The sequence below is a fragment of the Boleophthalmus pectinirostris genome, unplaced genomic scaffold (assembly GCF_026225935.1).
Source record: "Boleophthalmus pectinirostris isolate CB_2022bp ecotype Guang Dong unplaced genomic scaffold, ASM2622593v1 HiC_scaffold_3, whole genome shotgun sequence".
Classification (NCBI taxonomy): domain Eukaryota; kingdom Metazoa; phylum Chordata; class Actinopteri; order Gobiiformes; family Gobiidae; genus Boleophthalmus; species Boleophthalmus pectinirostris.
Genome location: NW_026571299.1, coordinates 12597218 through 12613353, shown reverse-complemented (window position 1 = coordinate 12613353; position 16136 = coordinate 12597218). Strand labels below are relative to the sequence as shown.

Here is a 16136-nt window from a genome sequence, read left to right as displayed (position 1 = left end):
TAATGTCACTCAGCCAATTATATTTCTCATGCAGACACGCAGACAGAACATTTTCAGAACAAATTCTTTGGAAGGCTGACATTTCTTTCTCATGCTTGGAAGCATGAGTTGTAAAAATAAGTCACTACCCGAAGTCTATTTGTTAAATACTGGCATGCAGAATACACATTTATTCAGTACTTTATTTAGTCTGGTCACTGTTGAATTTCCCTGATTTCAGATGGGCATGATTGACAGGTGGATTAGCCAATCAGGGACATGCATGTTTGTTCGTGTCAAAACAAATATGGCTGCTCTCTGTATCTTACTATATTTCGATATTTTATCTTTATTTGTACATATACTTTTATATAATTATGCTTTATTTACACACGGGTTTCTTGCTATTTTTTGCTACTTATTTTGAATTTATTATTACCATTTATATTTTTGCTCTTTATTATTATGATATATTATTATGTGTGAGGTACTGTGTCTAAATAATTTCCCTTGTGGATCAATAAAATGTGTCTAAGTCTAAGGAAAAAAAAGAAAGGAAAAACAAATGTCACTGGGGACTGAAAAACTAATTTCTGTAGAATCAATAAGCGAAGCACTAAAATGATGTGAGAGAAATGTGATTTTATTCAATACGATGAGTGAGCAATGAGCTCCTTTTTTTCCTTTTTTTTTTTTTTTAATGCTTTTGATGAGATAACAACATTCTAACATGATTTGAAGCTCACAAGAGTCCATTTGCGTAATACGGGACCTTTAATTTCATCAGACATTCTATCTTTCGCAGACCCCTCCTCTTCATTTGCATGCCACTCAACACTCTGACCAGCTTAGACCCAGCACAGAGATCCTTATTGTTCAGACTCCTTCCACATTTACAAACCCCACACTCTCCCCTTTGGACCAGAGGCGGCACCAGACAATTTTGGTTAAAAGAGCGGCACCAGACAATTTTGGTTAACATGTTGATTTAGGCCCCATTCACACTAGTATGTATTCGAGTCGTTTTCGTTGTGGTTGCAGTGTTCGTCCACACTAGTCCGATGGGAAACAACTCCAGAGACAGAGGGATCTGGTGCCGCCAGCTCCTACGAATTCATCTGAGTACGGTTCTGATCCGGCACTGTGTGGACGCCTAAAAACGTTGATACCTGCGCCATACTGACTCGCTGGGTTTGTGACATTGGCCATATGACGCTATTGCGGAAAACAGTTTAAACAAACCATACACAAACAGGAAACAGCATAGCTAGAACTACTTGCTAATACATGGTTCACGAAAAGATTCTTTTTACGCTTTCCATCTTCCTCGGCTCGAAATCGGCTGTTGCAAGTTACTAGCGTTTCAGGCGGTTTCGCATTAAAGGGCAAAGTATAGTTCTATAGGTCTATGCTTATGACCTACAGACGTATAATCTCTGAAAAGTTTAACATGAACCATCTCCAACACAACAGAAGCACTGAACAGACTCACCATCAGCAAAAAACCCCTCTGTCACAGAAAGAACACACATTATCCTCGTGTCGTTTTTAGTCCGACAGAAGCTGACCGTGTTAGGACACAAGGAGCGAGCTGTTTTTGAGCTCTTAGTTTAGCTCTTAGCCATGCAGTTTTAAGTTTAGTTTCTGTAAAACATAAACAAATATGCGCAAAGATGTGTGAATGCAAATCGTTTCGAACACAGTGATACGGTGATTAGTTTCAGTGTAAATGTAACCTTTTACTCTTTTATGGATGTGAGCGCACCCACCTCCTACTGTGTTTGCTTTGCGGTTTTAAACAAAAAATGCCCCTGTAGCGATTTATAGTATGGAATTATAGTTTTATTTTAGACTCATTTTGAACAGTCTGGGGTTGCCATTTGGTCATTACTGAATATCCTATAAAAATTATTTAAACATCTGTCAGGGTGGGGCTATTGGGGTGCACTGGCCATTCTAGAGGAGGATACTGCCCCCTCAAGCCCCATTAATAGCACCACCCCTGCTTCGGACTCCTTTACCCCTGAATCCTGAGCCCATTTCCATTTGTGTTAAAGAGTTTGTGTTAGAGTCATTATAGAGACACAGTTTATCGCTGAAGCACCTGAACCTGAACACGGTGAGCTGGTGTGTGCGGCGCTTGGCTAATGCAGCATTGATCACCTGCTGTTTGACTGTGAGGCCTATTTGTCTGACTGGACTGTTTTCCATTAGCACAAGACACGCACCAGGGCGCTCTACCTTTTTGGCTTCTCACCATCATAGCAGGCGGTCTGTTCACATTATTGTCTTGTGGACACGTTATTGCTTTGTCTGGAATGTTCAACAGTATTGCACCCGGAAGCATTTATTCAATTACAGGTGTTTTTATTGTTATCACACATTTGTCTCAATGGACATAGATTTCCACGCTCTAGAACAGTGTTTCCCAAACTTTTTTTTTTTTCTGGAGACCCATATTTTAAAAGTCACAAACTTTCACAACCCAAGTCAATAAACATTATTCGTAAACCACAAAATAAAGGTAGATTTGAGCATTATTAAACATTAATGAGGATATTTTATTGTTGACTGAGTGATTGTGTCTCACTGAACAATTAGTATTACTCAAGTTTGAAACTATGAAACAGCAATTGAACCAGCAATAAAAGGATCCATAAGTCGCCCATTTGGACTTTAAATGTAGCCCATTGATTTTTCTTTTCAGCATTCAATTGAACCAGCAATACTGGAACAAAATAGTCAATAAAATAATTACAAAATGATTAGAAATTATACAAAACATGTCTTCACATTTCAACCTAGATGCAGATCGTGATAAGGCGACCCCAAAAAAAAAATGTCCTGTGACACACCTGAGAGTCGAAACTTAGTCTTTGGGAAACAATGCTGTAGATAAAACTAACATCTTCCACCAGAAAACGTACATAATGCACTCCTAGAGAAATTATACTTTTATATATACTTTCTTTATACTCTGTCTAATCCCTCAGTTGCCCAGAAACACAAAAGATTTACTAGGTTACCAGATCGATATCCGTATCACTTGAGAGCTACCGTTAACCTTTTGTTCAGTCTTGGCAATTCCAAGTGATTCTAGTGAAGGTGTATGTAGTTGAAAAATATAGTGTTACCACATTACATCACAAGGTGGAACAGAGTGTTTTCAGTTTTAGTGAATGAAACACAACGCAACTCCAGTTATGTTTTTGATGAGGAAACAACATTAAAATAGTGTAATATGGGCCCTGTAACAGTCTGGAACAGCTCTTACTGAAAATGATTGGAAAAAGGCAGAATGTCTAGACTGACTATTTAACCTTGATTGTCTGAAGTGTCAAAAGTCATATCAAGTTTAGAAATCAAACATTGGATACATTCAGTTGAGAGAAAAACACAAGCATTGTTCCTGTCCACAAATGCACAAAACCCTGTCCTTTTTTCTAAAACATAGTGTACTAAAATAAAGCTAAAATAAAGGACATCCCATTGCAATAGGGCTGGGCCAGATGGATTGTAATTCGTGAATTTCTGAACTCTCAAATATGATCAGAATTCATCTTGGTGGCAAGGCTAGAAAATTACCTTATGTACACCTTTTTTGTGTAGTGTGGAGGGAGGGGTGGGGTGTGGGAGTTTTCAAACTGGGACAAAAAAAGAAAATTACCTTATGTTTCATGCAATTACGGTTTATACCACACCATATACTATACCGCTCACACAAACTTAATTATTTTACCTTGAGGTTATTCCCTATTGTTTTTGCCTGAGACAGACTTGTTTTTCTTTGCCCGTAGCACCCTCCCGGGCCTACTGTAAGTGCAGCAGGCAGACATGTGTGCAGCCTCTGGTCTAGCGCAGTGTTCGGGGGAACCTCACCATCTGATGAATGAGGAGCCCAAATAGAGCTATTCGTCTAAGGCTTCGGGGAGAGCAGAGGAGAGGAGAGGAGGAGGCGAGGAGAAGAATCAATCTCACCTCCTCCCTAAGCAGCTTTACCGTTTACAATCCTGCTGTCTTATATTTGCTCTGATGTTCATTATTTGTTAACGCCCCTGTTAGCGCTTCAGTTTCTCCGTAGACTGTAATGTGTTTTTTTATTTCTTCTTAGACCCCATATGCTCATTGACCAATCACCATTTTAGCTTGTTTCTCTTACCAAACAAAAAAAGCTTATGGTACAATCTTAACAGTGCTAATCTATCATCTTAAAAATGTGAAAAAAGTAGAAAAAAGTGATCCAAACAAATTCCAGATCTTATCATTCTTTACTCATCTTAACTTATTCTTAGCATCCTAATTATAGTTTATAAGCACTTTTCTAAACTTCCATGTCACTGAAGTTATGATAACAACAACTTGCATGCTAACAGCGCACATCCTGGCACGAAAGATGAAGTATTTTGAACCTAAGATCTGCTCTGACCATATATCTGTATGGTGGTGCATGAAAAAATCTTGTATGTTCCCTTTAGTATTAGTGCCCCTACAACAACTTTGTGCAGTCATAGATTTCTATAATTTGAACCCACAAATTAAAATACTGTTCACCAACCATTTTTAGTATTTTAGAATCTTTTAATAATTGGTTTAATGTGTGGTTTTGTGTAGGGATGTGCAAAAATATTGAAATATATATCTATATTGTATCGTTTAATTTGATGATACAGTAACGATTTCCTGGGCTGCTGTATAATATATATTTTTTGGTATATTTTACTAAATGATTTTGTTACAGTGCTACAGTTTTGTCATTTGTTCAGAGGAAGGAAACTCGTTTATGCGACACATTTGACATTTTCACAGTTTTGATGATTAAAATGTTTGTGTTTCATATGAACTTTGCACGAGAAGTGGTTTAACAAAGACTTTTAGTGTCACACCCACGATTTAGCCTTTATTTTTACTGAACCGTATCAAATCGATTTGAAATATATCGCATAGAATTGAAAGTGCACTGTATCGAGATATGTATTGTGTCATGGCCTATGTATCAAAGTATGTATCGTATCAGCAACTTCTTAATGATACCCAGCCCTAGTTGTGTGTATAAAACTGTGTTAAAATTAATTGATCATTCAGCTCCTCTCTCCTGTTCACTGTGATCAAACACCTCTGTCAGGAACATGTCTCAAAATGTGGCCCCTGTCAAAACTACACTACCCACAATGCCCTGCTCACAGCGGGCCAGAGAAAACATGGCGACCCTGACCTGTCCTGATTAATGAGGCTGAGCAAATGTGGCTCTGGGCTCTCAGGAGGAGAAAAATGTCTCGAAACCTCCACAGCAGTATGATCTATTTACGGATCTAATCTCTGCCCAGTGTGTCTCCCCTGATTTCTGTTTTTGTCTTTTTCTCCATCACCTATAGATGCTTGATTTTAAAATATGTTCGTTTCTGGTGGAGGGTTTGCCACTTTTTCATCCCCAAGGAGATGATGTTGCTTTTCCTGGGGAGGTGACCTAAGAATGTTTGTTTTTGCAAGTAGAGCTGCACAATATATGGCAGTCTAATCAAAATCTGGGCCAACAAAACACATAGGCTGCAATTATTTAGATAGTAGAATGTCCTTTGCGAAGAACACAGTATACCGCTTGTTTTAAATTTTGAAATTACGCATAACAAAAACAAAAATAAACTGGAACAAAACAGAGAACTCTCACAACCGACTAAGGCTGGGTATCATTAAGAAGTTGCCGATATGAATACATATCTCAATACAGTGCCCTTTCGTTTTGATATATTTCAAATCTATTCAATACAAATAAAGGCTAAATCATGGCTGTGACACTAAAAGTCTTTGTTAAACCACTTCTTGTGCAAAGTTCATATGAAACACGAACATTTTAATCATCAAAACAGTGAAAATGTTAAATGTGTCGCACAAACGAGCTTCCTTCCTCTGAACCAGACATGTCAAACTCAGGCTCGGGGACAAAATTTGGCCCACAATATAATTATATTTGGCCCCAGAGATTATATCAAATATGTATTAGAGCTGGCCTGCCGGCTACAGATAGGCTATAGAGACATTATGTGTATTATTGTGTCTGTGTGTCTGTCCACCCGCGATAATTCCAACATTTATGGACTGATTTGGTACGTGGGTCAAGTCCCTCGGGCCCAATGCCGCAAAAAAAATTTGGTGACGATCCGAGGTCATTTGAGGTCACATGGGTCAATTGAAAGGTCACGCCATTATAAAGGATATGCAATTTCAGCAATTTCTGAACCATCTGCGGGCTAAAATATTCACCCAATCATCACACAAGTTGGCACACACATAACCGGGGTATGGGTTGGGCTCCTCATAAGATGTCTTCCGTGGTGATGAACTGCCCCCACTGATGCCTCATGGGGGACCAATATTTTTATTATTTTATATTATGCTTGTTCTGGATTCAATGTTTAAACAAAACTATTATTAAACATTTATTTTAATAAGAAAAGTTTTAACATTACATTTCTCGAAAGAAATGGCCCATTTGGCCCATGACCTAGTCCCAGTTTTTTAAATTATGACCCTCTGTGAATTTGAGTTTGACTCCCCTGCTCTAAATAAACAACAGAATTGTAGCACTGTGACAAAATAACTTAACCTTAAAATAACTTAAAAAATACTCTTGGGGATATATCAATAAAGCAGCCCATGATATCGATACTGTGTCACATTAAACTATACAGTATATTGATATTTTGATATTTTTGCACACTCCTACAACCCACCCCTCTCTCCATATTCGTCACACACAGTAATACTACATAGTACATCTTTAAAGTCTGTAATGTGGTGGTCTGAGGTTCAAAACATCCACAATAAGACAATCTCCTTAATCTGTTTTGTAAGTTATTACGACTCTTGTATTGCCTTTGTTCATTTAACTGAATTCCCTCCTCCACTTTACCCCCTGCGTGGTCCTTGTAAAATGAGCAGAGGCCCTCCCCCTGATCCCAGAGCAGATTATCTACAGATTATCTTGGATCCGACCCAAAGACTGTGGATTAAGAGGCTGCTGATAGGAGTCATAGTGGGCTTAGTGGCCTTTATTTCTCCATAGACTCATGTACAAACCAGATTAGACTAACCTGATCACGGAGTTTGGAGAAAAATTGCATCAGAAGCCATTTTGATTTATTAGTTTTCTTCAAGAAAAGCTTCTGTATTGTAGGGCTTTGTAGGACTGCACAATATATCACAATCAAATCAAAATCGCAATTTGAAGTCGCACAATTCTGAAATTTAAAGCTCTCTCTGGAGATGTTATTGCTTTGTCTGGAATGTTTTGCAGTATGGTATTAAACCTTTTTATCTTCATGGAGACCAAACCAGACCAAGTTACAGGTCAGATCTGTGGAGAGGCGACTCCACTCACAGTACAAGTTCCTGTTTATCTTGGTAATTTGAGCTGTAAAACCACCTATAATTGAATAAATGTAAGGTAGAGTGTTTAATGTCATACTGTAATATTCTAGGTAATGACATATCAATAGAAACAAGGAGGTGACAGAGCCGCCACTAGAAAAGTTACACAACGCACCTTTTTGTATTTGTTGCTTAGATCTTTATTAGCCTGATTCATCAGCCAGTTTCACTTCGTGGAAACCATCTGACCTCACCACATTAGGATTAGTTTGCTTGACAGTAGGCGGGTACATTTTTATTTAACCAATCGCTGCTATTTGGTCATGATGTATGTAATGCGCCAAATCCCATAGGAAGAAGGGCAATAACGGTTTTCCGCTTATAAAATTCACCAAACATTCTCTTTGTTCCGGCTCTAAATCCTTGATCTTGGGAATTGTTGCCAACACAGAATGTATGGCTTCGTCTACATCCATCTCGACCGCTTTGTTTACTGTTGTGCTGTACCACAAAAGGGACCCAGACAGGCGCTTGAGTTTGACGTCATGGCTTCACAGCTCTCCGCTGATTGGCCAGTGCGCGGTGTACAACTTCCAGGGTTCTTGCAAAGCGTCTAGTGTATTCTGATTCCTGACCTAGTCGCGGAAGAGAAATGAAATTGAGCGGAGGCATTAAGTGGCACCAGCCTGGCTAGACCTTTACAATCATGTTCTGAAAAACATGAGATTCTTGTATTTATCAGTTTGTTCAGTTTTCTCTGAAATGTTAAAAAAAGACACTGTGCTTGTGTCTGCTATATAGTTATAATCTATGACACCCACAGGTCATTATGCTATAATATACACAGTTTGAATCTCAATATTTGTCTAAAATTACTTAATAAAAGAAACAAGTCAGTTGATTTCCACATTAGAAAACTGTGATGCCCAATAGAAGCTGACATTATTGTAAACGTCATCACAACAAAGAGCCGCGAAGTATTGGATAGCTGCAAATCGTGACACTGCTGAATCCTATGCGTATCTACTAGGGACATAACAGTAACCAAAATATCGTGATATCGTATCGTCAGAACTCTCACAATAATATCATGGTCCATCGCAATATATCGAATTGCAAGGTTTTTCACTTAACAGTATTAAAAACAGCATAGACCATCTTATTTCTTTAGAATGTGGCAATAATGATCCACACTTAAGACTGGTCAAGGTATTTAAAAAGGAAAAAAAAATAGCTTATGTACAATTCTATTAACCTCTCCAAAATATTGCAATAATTATCATACCATGAAAGGCATGCCGTGATAATATTGTACCGTGAGATTTTGATATCGTTACATCCCTAGTATCAACAATTTATGCTCTTGGTGTTGTTTACAATGTGCACCCTGAACAGAATAACACTTTTAAATCTTATTCTCATTTCTAGTCAGATTATTTTCTTTTCCTCAAGTTGTTCAGCCTTTATTTTTTAACAATATGGGAATTTATATCTTGTCACCTGCATTCAGAAACAGATAAAATTATTTACTCGAATTGGCACTGGCACTTCTATAGCACTATTAAGTTGTAGGCATATTGCGTTGCTATAAAAACTGCATCGACTTCACTATTGAATCCAATTATATTTCAATCTAATGCGACAAAAACAAAAGCATAACCTTTTCACTCTCACGTGCCTCATATTCCTTTGTCATCAAACGCACCACAATTTCATTTGAGCTTCACTGACTCCAGGCGTTTTCTACGTGTCCGCACAGAAATCAATATGAAGTTTACAGGCTGACAAGTGCTTTTTATGAAAATCCATCTGTCTCAATGGGACTGCAGTGGTTTGTGCAGTAACAGAACACAGGTCTGTAGCAGAGGCTCTGTGCCGGGGCCCTCCTGCTGTTTGTTGGCTGTAAAATGTCTTCTGCAGAATCTGGATTACTTTAGTCTTTTTAAGAACTAAGACAGGGCTTTAAACCAGTGATACTCTAGTTCTTAGTCCCAGATGGTGGCGTTGGCTAATTCCATTGTATAGACATGATTAAGCAGCATGTGGCCATAATCAGACCATTTCATTCTTAAAGTGCATATGGCAGGTTTTTATGTTTTATTACTTAATACTTTACTTGGTGGAATTGGGCCAGTGGGGAGTAGAGTGCCAAAAATTGTACTCAAGTTAGGGTAAGGTTACTTGAAAATAATCCTGCTCAAGAAGAAGTACAGAGCAGTGGTCCAAGAAATTAGTAAAAGTAAAAAGGCAGAGTAACTTAACTGTCAGGATCTGATTTATAATTTAAAGTTAATAATGGCAAAAGGAGAAATTCAATTTGTCAGCTGGACAAAAGTTTGGTCGAATACATTTTGCATCTCATCCAAGCTTCTTCAGTTCTGGTCAGATGCTGGTGGACACTTCCTTATATCTTTCTGAAGGGAGGAGCTAACTACAATGAAACTACTCTGAAACTAATGCATCTTCTTGTTTACACTTTCTGTTGTTAGCTAGGCCTATTGAACTTGCACTAAGTGTGGAGTCATATTAGCAGGATCATTCAGGGCCATACTAGGTGCCTTCACACCTCTGGGCTTCTCGGTGTTAGTTACCTCCGCCAAGGAGGTTATGTTTGTTTGTATTTTAGCAACATAACTCAAAAAGTTATGGACCGATTTTGATGAAATTTTCAGGATTTGTTGGAAATGGGAAAAGGAAGAACTGATTTTATTTTGGGTGTGAATCGGAAGAAATCCTGGATTCTGGATCACTTTGAAATTTTAGTTAACATTGTGGTAAATGGGGCCAAAAATTTTGTTTCTCAATATCTCCGTTAATTATTGACCAATGAAATTTGACTCAGGGATGGACAATGGGATCCTCTTTCATATTCCAAAGGCTGATCCGGATTTGATCCAGAAGACTGATTTTATCGCAATTTATATAAAAAATGGGGGTAGTCCTTGGCGGAGGTCTGCGCTCTCTGAGTGCTTTTCTAGTTTCAGAGTAGTTTCATTGTAGTTAGCTTCTCCCTTTCAGCAAAATATAAGGAAGTGTCCACCAGCATCTGACCAGAACTGAAGAAGCAGCTTGGATGAGCTGCGAAACGTGTTCTCCTTTTGCCGTGGGTTCTACCTGGATGACTGAGGGATTTTACACACATCTAACCTTAATAATGCACAAAATCTGATATTTTCAAAGGATGCAAAAAATGAGAAACTAAATCATCTGAAGGATCAGTGCAAGGAACACAAATGTTCAAATCAGTTCATATTGTCAACTTAAAGCTTTTGTAACTTGTAGATTTAGTCACAGTGGGAAGAGTAGTCAAAACTTTTACTCAAGTTAAGATTACTGTTACTTCAATAAAAATATTACTCAAGTAGAAGTAAAAGTATGCTGCTTGAAATATTCAGAGAAGTGTTTATTTTAGTATCTTAAAAAAAAAAAAAAACAGTATATTAGGTCATTGTGAAACTGAGTACTACCCACCTCTGAATCGTACCTTTGGTCATTATTGGTAGTAGTTTTACATCAGTTAAATAAAAGTTCATAAATAAAAGTTGAAAATTACAGGTAGCACTGTTAGATGTGACTTATAAAGAAACAAAGAATTTTGGATGGGATTTGGTGTATAGATGACAAAAATAGTGTTGTCTATCCAAGTACTAACCGGGCCCAGTCTTGCTTAACTCCTGAGAGGTTTTGAGAAGCCAGTGTGGCCACATGTGATTCTGTTAACTACGTTTTATAGAAATAAGTAGCCTAACCTGTCATGCACTTTTAGGAGCTACTCTAATGCTTTCAGTTTAGGCACGAGTTTCGGATCATTATGCATTCCCCTGGTTTCCACTATTAGGTCCAATTAGTGTAACCGAGTGTCATGGCGACGTTTGAGGATAATACGAGCAGAACCTCACGACATGAGTCTGTGACAATTAGCAGCACATTTAGCAAACCCTAATGGAAAAAGAAAGTTAAAGTCTACCGTAGTATACAGACTAGACCGGGACTAAACCAAGACTAACCAAGGACTTAAACATGGACTGAATCAGGACTAAACCAGGAGTGAACCAGTACTAAACTGGGACTGGACAAGGACTAAACCGGGACTGAACAAAGACTAAACCAGAACTAGGACTGAACCAGCACTGAACCATGACTGAACCAAGACTAGACCTGGACTAGACCAGGACCAACCAGGGCCGAATTGAGCCTAAACCAGGACTGAACCAGGATGAGACCGGGACTAGACCAGGACTAGACCAAGACGAACCAGGACTGAACTGGGACACTGAATCGGGCCTGAACCAGGACTGAACCAGCACTTAACCAGCACTTAACCATGACTGAACCATGACTGAACCATGACTGAACCAGGACTAAACCAGGACCGAATCAGGACTGAACCAGGACCAGACTGGAACTAAACCAAGACTAATCAGGACTGAACCATGACTGAACCAGGACTGACCTGGGACTGAACCAGTACTAAACTAGGACTAAACCAGGACTAAATCGACACTAAACTGGGGCTAAACCGAAACTGAACCAGGACCAAATTAGGACTAACCCAGGACTCTCTCTGTGTTCCAGATCCAGTGCACGGGCCTCAGAACGTGAACGTGGTGGACGTGAGGGCTCGCCAGCTGACCGTCCAGTGGGAGACTTTTGGATACGCCGTCACTCGTTGTCATAGCTACAATCTGACAGTAAGTACCGCCCCGAACGCCGAGAAGAGCCGCGCTGTATGGACACTCATTATAATGTGCACCGAAATAACTGCACTAACTACTCACATCAGCTGTCAGAAGCACACGGCAGAGTCACACCGTCGTTTCAGAGGAGCTTATGTTGCCAAGAGGAGTCTGCAATGATGCCAAAAAGGATTTAAATGAGTCGCTTGATTATGATTTAGGTACAGTGAGCATTGAAAGGAAAGGTATGGTTTTGATGAGGATACAACACAATGAAATAGAAATAAAAAATGCCATAATGTAGCCCCTTAAGCTGCTATATTTTAACATCAATAGGACATTTTTCTGGAGTAAGGATATGTCACCAATGTCTGTTAATACTCAGTTATGACTCAACTTGAATTAGTTTTGCTTAAAGGAGGAAAAATGTGTTTTCATCTATGCCAGACCCATTTCCTTACTATGATGTGTTGCCAACTTATTAAGGCGATATTATGTTATTGAAACAGAAATGTCTTTAAATGTGTTTATATTTAAGTATTGGACAAATCACTGTGTTAACATTATCCACAAAAGTGCACACGTGTCTCTTTAGCCATATGTAGTATAGAAGTTAGAAGTTTATATTAATATCTGTTTTTTAACTTACTTGTACGTACATTTATATAATTTATGTCTTATTTGACACCAGTCTCTTGCTATTTTTTAGCTACTTATTTAGAAGTTTTATTACAATCTTTATATACATGCACACTAACGGTCAAAAGTTTTAAAACACCCACATTTTTCCAGATATTTATTGCTATTTAAAGTTGTATAGAGGATTTTCCAAGGAACGAGAAATCCAGCGACGTCCTTTTTCAAATGTGAATACATTTAAACACAGTTAACAGCTTGTAGTGTGCAGAGAAGTTTTATACTAGCTACTCTTTCTTTGCCTTGAAATTATTTAGACATATATATCTACTTGGAAATAAATAGTTTTCATAATTGTTAGAAGTACTTTATGCACATTAATCTTATCTGTCTTTTTTTAAACTTAAAACTTGCATTTTATCCTATTATCTTTTTTGGTCATCATAATGCTATCATTGACAATTTGAAACAAAAAAAATCCTCCATACAACCTTTAAGTCCAATGAAGAGCTTGAAATGGTACAAAGGTAAGAACTGAACAGCCAGACGTTAAAAAAAAAGATAAAAGATACAAAACACAAGTCCAAGCTCTGCCAAAGCTACCTCAGGAAAAAAGAACAAAATGGTAAACTTGAAAACATGGAGTGATCAGCACAGTCTCCAGACTTAAACCACATGGAGCTGGTTTGGGATGAACTGGACAGAAGAGTGAAAGCCAAACAACCTACAAGAAGTGCCACACATTTATGGGAACTTCTGCAACAGATTTGGGAAGAACTTTCTGAAGAATATTTGATTTCTATTGTGAAAAGAACAAGCCACAAGTGTTCAGCTGTTATATCTGCCAAATGTTACACTTTCATGAATCAAAAGTTTAGAATATGTTTTAGTCAGCAGTAAACTTTAAAAAACTGAAAAAAGTATGGTGTTATAAAAGTTTGACTGATAATGTATATATTTACTATATATTATATTTATTATTGTAATATAATGTGATGTGTGAACTACTGTGTCCAAGCAATTTCCTTTGTGGATCAATAAACTCAGTCTAAGTCTACAGTATACATGTTTTGGGGCAAATATTTGTCCACTGATTCGAAGGCTGGCGGTTCGAATCCCACTCTTGACGTTAACATCATTGGTTGAGCGGTCTGACGCACTAATCCACAGGTTGGCGGTGTGATTCCAGCTCCCACAGATGAATAGACTTACATTTAGACAAATTTTATTGATCCACATGCTGTCGTTGTGTCCTTGGGCAAGACACTTAACCTACCTCAACCCCAGTGTCTGTGTTTTGTGTGTGAATGGGCGAGTGGTTCCTTGATGTAAAGTGCTTTGAGTGCCTTGAAGGTTGAAAAGCGCTATATATGTGACCATTTGTGTTCTTGTATTGATCTAATAGAAATACCAACATACCATAAGAAATGTACTCGTATAATATTCCTCTCTCCAGGACTGAAATCCTCTTGTTTTTCTGTTTTCCCAGGTGCAGTACCAGTACGTGTTCAACCAGCAGGAGTTTTCGGCTGAAGAGTCGATCCAGACCTCGTCCCATTACACTCTGAGAGGTCTGAGGCCCTTCGTAACAGTGAGGCTACGACTGGTCCTGGCCAACCCCGAAGGCAGCAAGGAGAGCGAGGAGATCGTCAAGCAAACAGAAGAGGATGGTAAGAACTTCTCCAAATCTCCTTTTTTACTATAGGATTTTAACACAAAGCAGTACCTGACATTTAAGGGAACATATGCAACGACTTAAAAACTTTTTGGCATGTTATAATGGTGTTCCTGTATCATTAGTTTACTCAGTTGCATATAAGTTGTTTCATGTATGCTGGAGTAATTGGTGTTGTCCTGCATCTGGGACTTTAATGTTTTCACCTACTCACTACCCTCACCCAACCATCTACTATCTTATGATTATGTTTGAAAAAATCTGGGTAAGACATGTTCAGTTTTGAAAAAAATCTAGTTATTTTGCTCTTTTTCCTCTATAAAAACACTGAAATGAGAATCCGCTGCTATAACTCTCAAGCCCCATTTCTTTTCCTAAACTGTTACAGATCAATTTAGCATTTTACAATCAACAAAATGTAAAATAATAAGTACTACAGGGTTCCCACGGTTATGGGAATCCTGGAATAGTCATGGAAATTGAATATGTCATTTTTCAGGCCTGAAAAAAACATGGAATTTTAGTATTTTTTTCACGCAACTACAGCGTTCTGTTAAGTTATCATTAAACTATTATGATTATTTCTGAACGTATGCACCTTTTGTTTAAAAGAGACGACAATAAATGCATTGACAGTATTTTATATGTTAAAAAACTATAATACCAAACCATAAGGTGAGTGGAAAGGGTTAACATTTCATATTTAACCCTAAAAGTATGCTCAATTCTACACATGTAGGTGCCGTAAAGTCATGGAAAATTCACTTTAGCTCATGAAAAAGTCATGGAAAAGTTTTGAAATTTTGTCAGTGAAAAAGAGTGGGAACCCTGGTACTACCAAAAGCATAATATGTCCTCTTTAATCACTTCTATTTTCGCAAGTGATAATTTTATCCAATCAGAAATAATGTTCTATTGCTATTGTCTATCCCGTTGTTTCTCTGTCTTAGTTTAAAATCAGAGAAGAAGGCACTAAGGGCTAAGAGTTCGTTCTGAAAGACACTAATTGTTCAAACTCGGGTACAGCGGCTTTACGGTTTACTTGTCATTGTTATAAAACTATATATGTCAGGTTTATAATTATTCCCACTAAACAGCCGGTGCGCTGGCGGCCTCCTACAGAACACTGTCTTCATTATAAAAGATGAAAATGTCACAATCAGGCTCATGCTGCTGGAAAACACACAGTGCGAAACAAAACTGATGAGCAATGCACAACACAGACTGAAGATTACAAACTTCACAACCTGCTAAAAGTAGAACTCAGAGTCATGTCAGGTAATCAATGACACAGCTGGGATTTTTGATTTGAGAAAGTCAAAAGTCAATCCTCTGTCAGTAAAAAGCGTGTTTGGAGCAGAGTTGAGACTTTGGAGGAAGAAATGTGTTTATTTTTTGGGGTTAAACGTTCACGAAATCAAGGCAAAGAGATATATTGATGTTAAAAAGACTAAATAAAATCATGTCGAGATTGATCAATACTTAAAAGTGATACTGCACCGGGATAGCTAGGCCTTTCTCGATAATTAAATATTACATTTATGAAAGCTGGAACAATATACAGTATGTTGGGGCTCAATATTTATCGTCTGTACTTTTTAAGATTTTAGCAATTTTTTATGTAATACAAAAAGATCTGAGCTTTAGAGAGTAGAAACAATTACTTCTGTGACTAATTATCTGTTTATTCTGTTATTTATTTGTTTCAGCTCTGGCTTTTTTATTTTAGTGTCTCTTTGTGGTTATAGTGTCAGTTTCAGTGTTTTTGTTTATCGCAGTATATCTCTGTATTAATATATCGTGCT

At 37.9% G+C, this 16136-nt stretch overlaps 1 protein-coding gene across 1 annotated transcript in view; it reads left to right on the top strand.

Moving 5' to 3' along the window:
* LOC129410978 (receptor-type tyrosine-protein phosphatase T-like) overlaps positions 1–16136 on the top strand; it is a 197364-nt gene that overhangs the window by 130948 nt on the left and 50280 nt on the right. Inside the window, 2 exon segments of the mRNA XM_055160282.1 lie at positions 11920–12035; positions 14146–14326. Of these exon segments, the coding sequence (XP_055016257.1) occupies positions 11920–12035; positions 14146–14326 (297 nt within the window).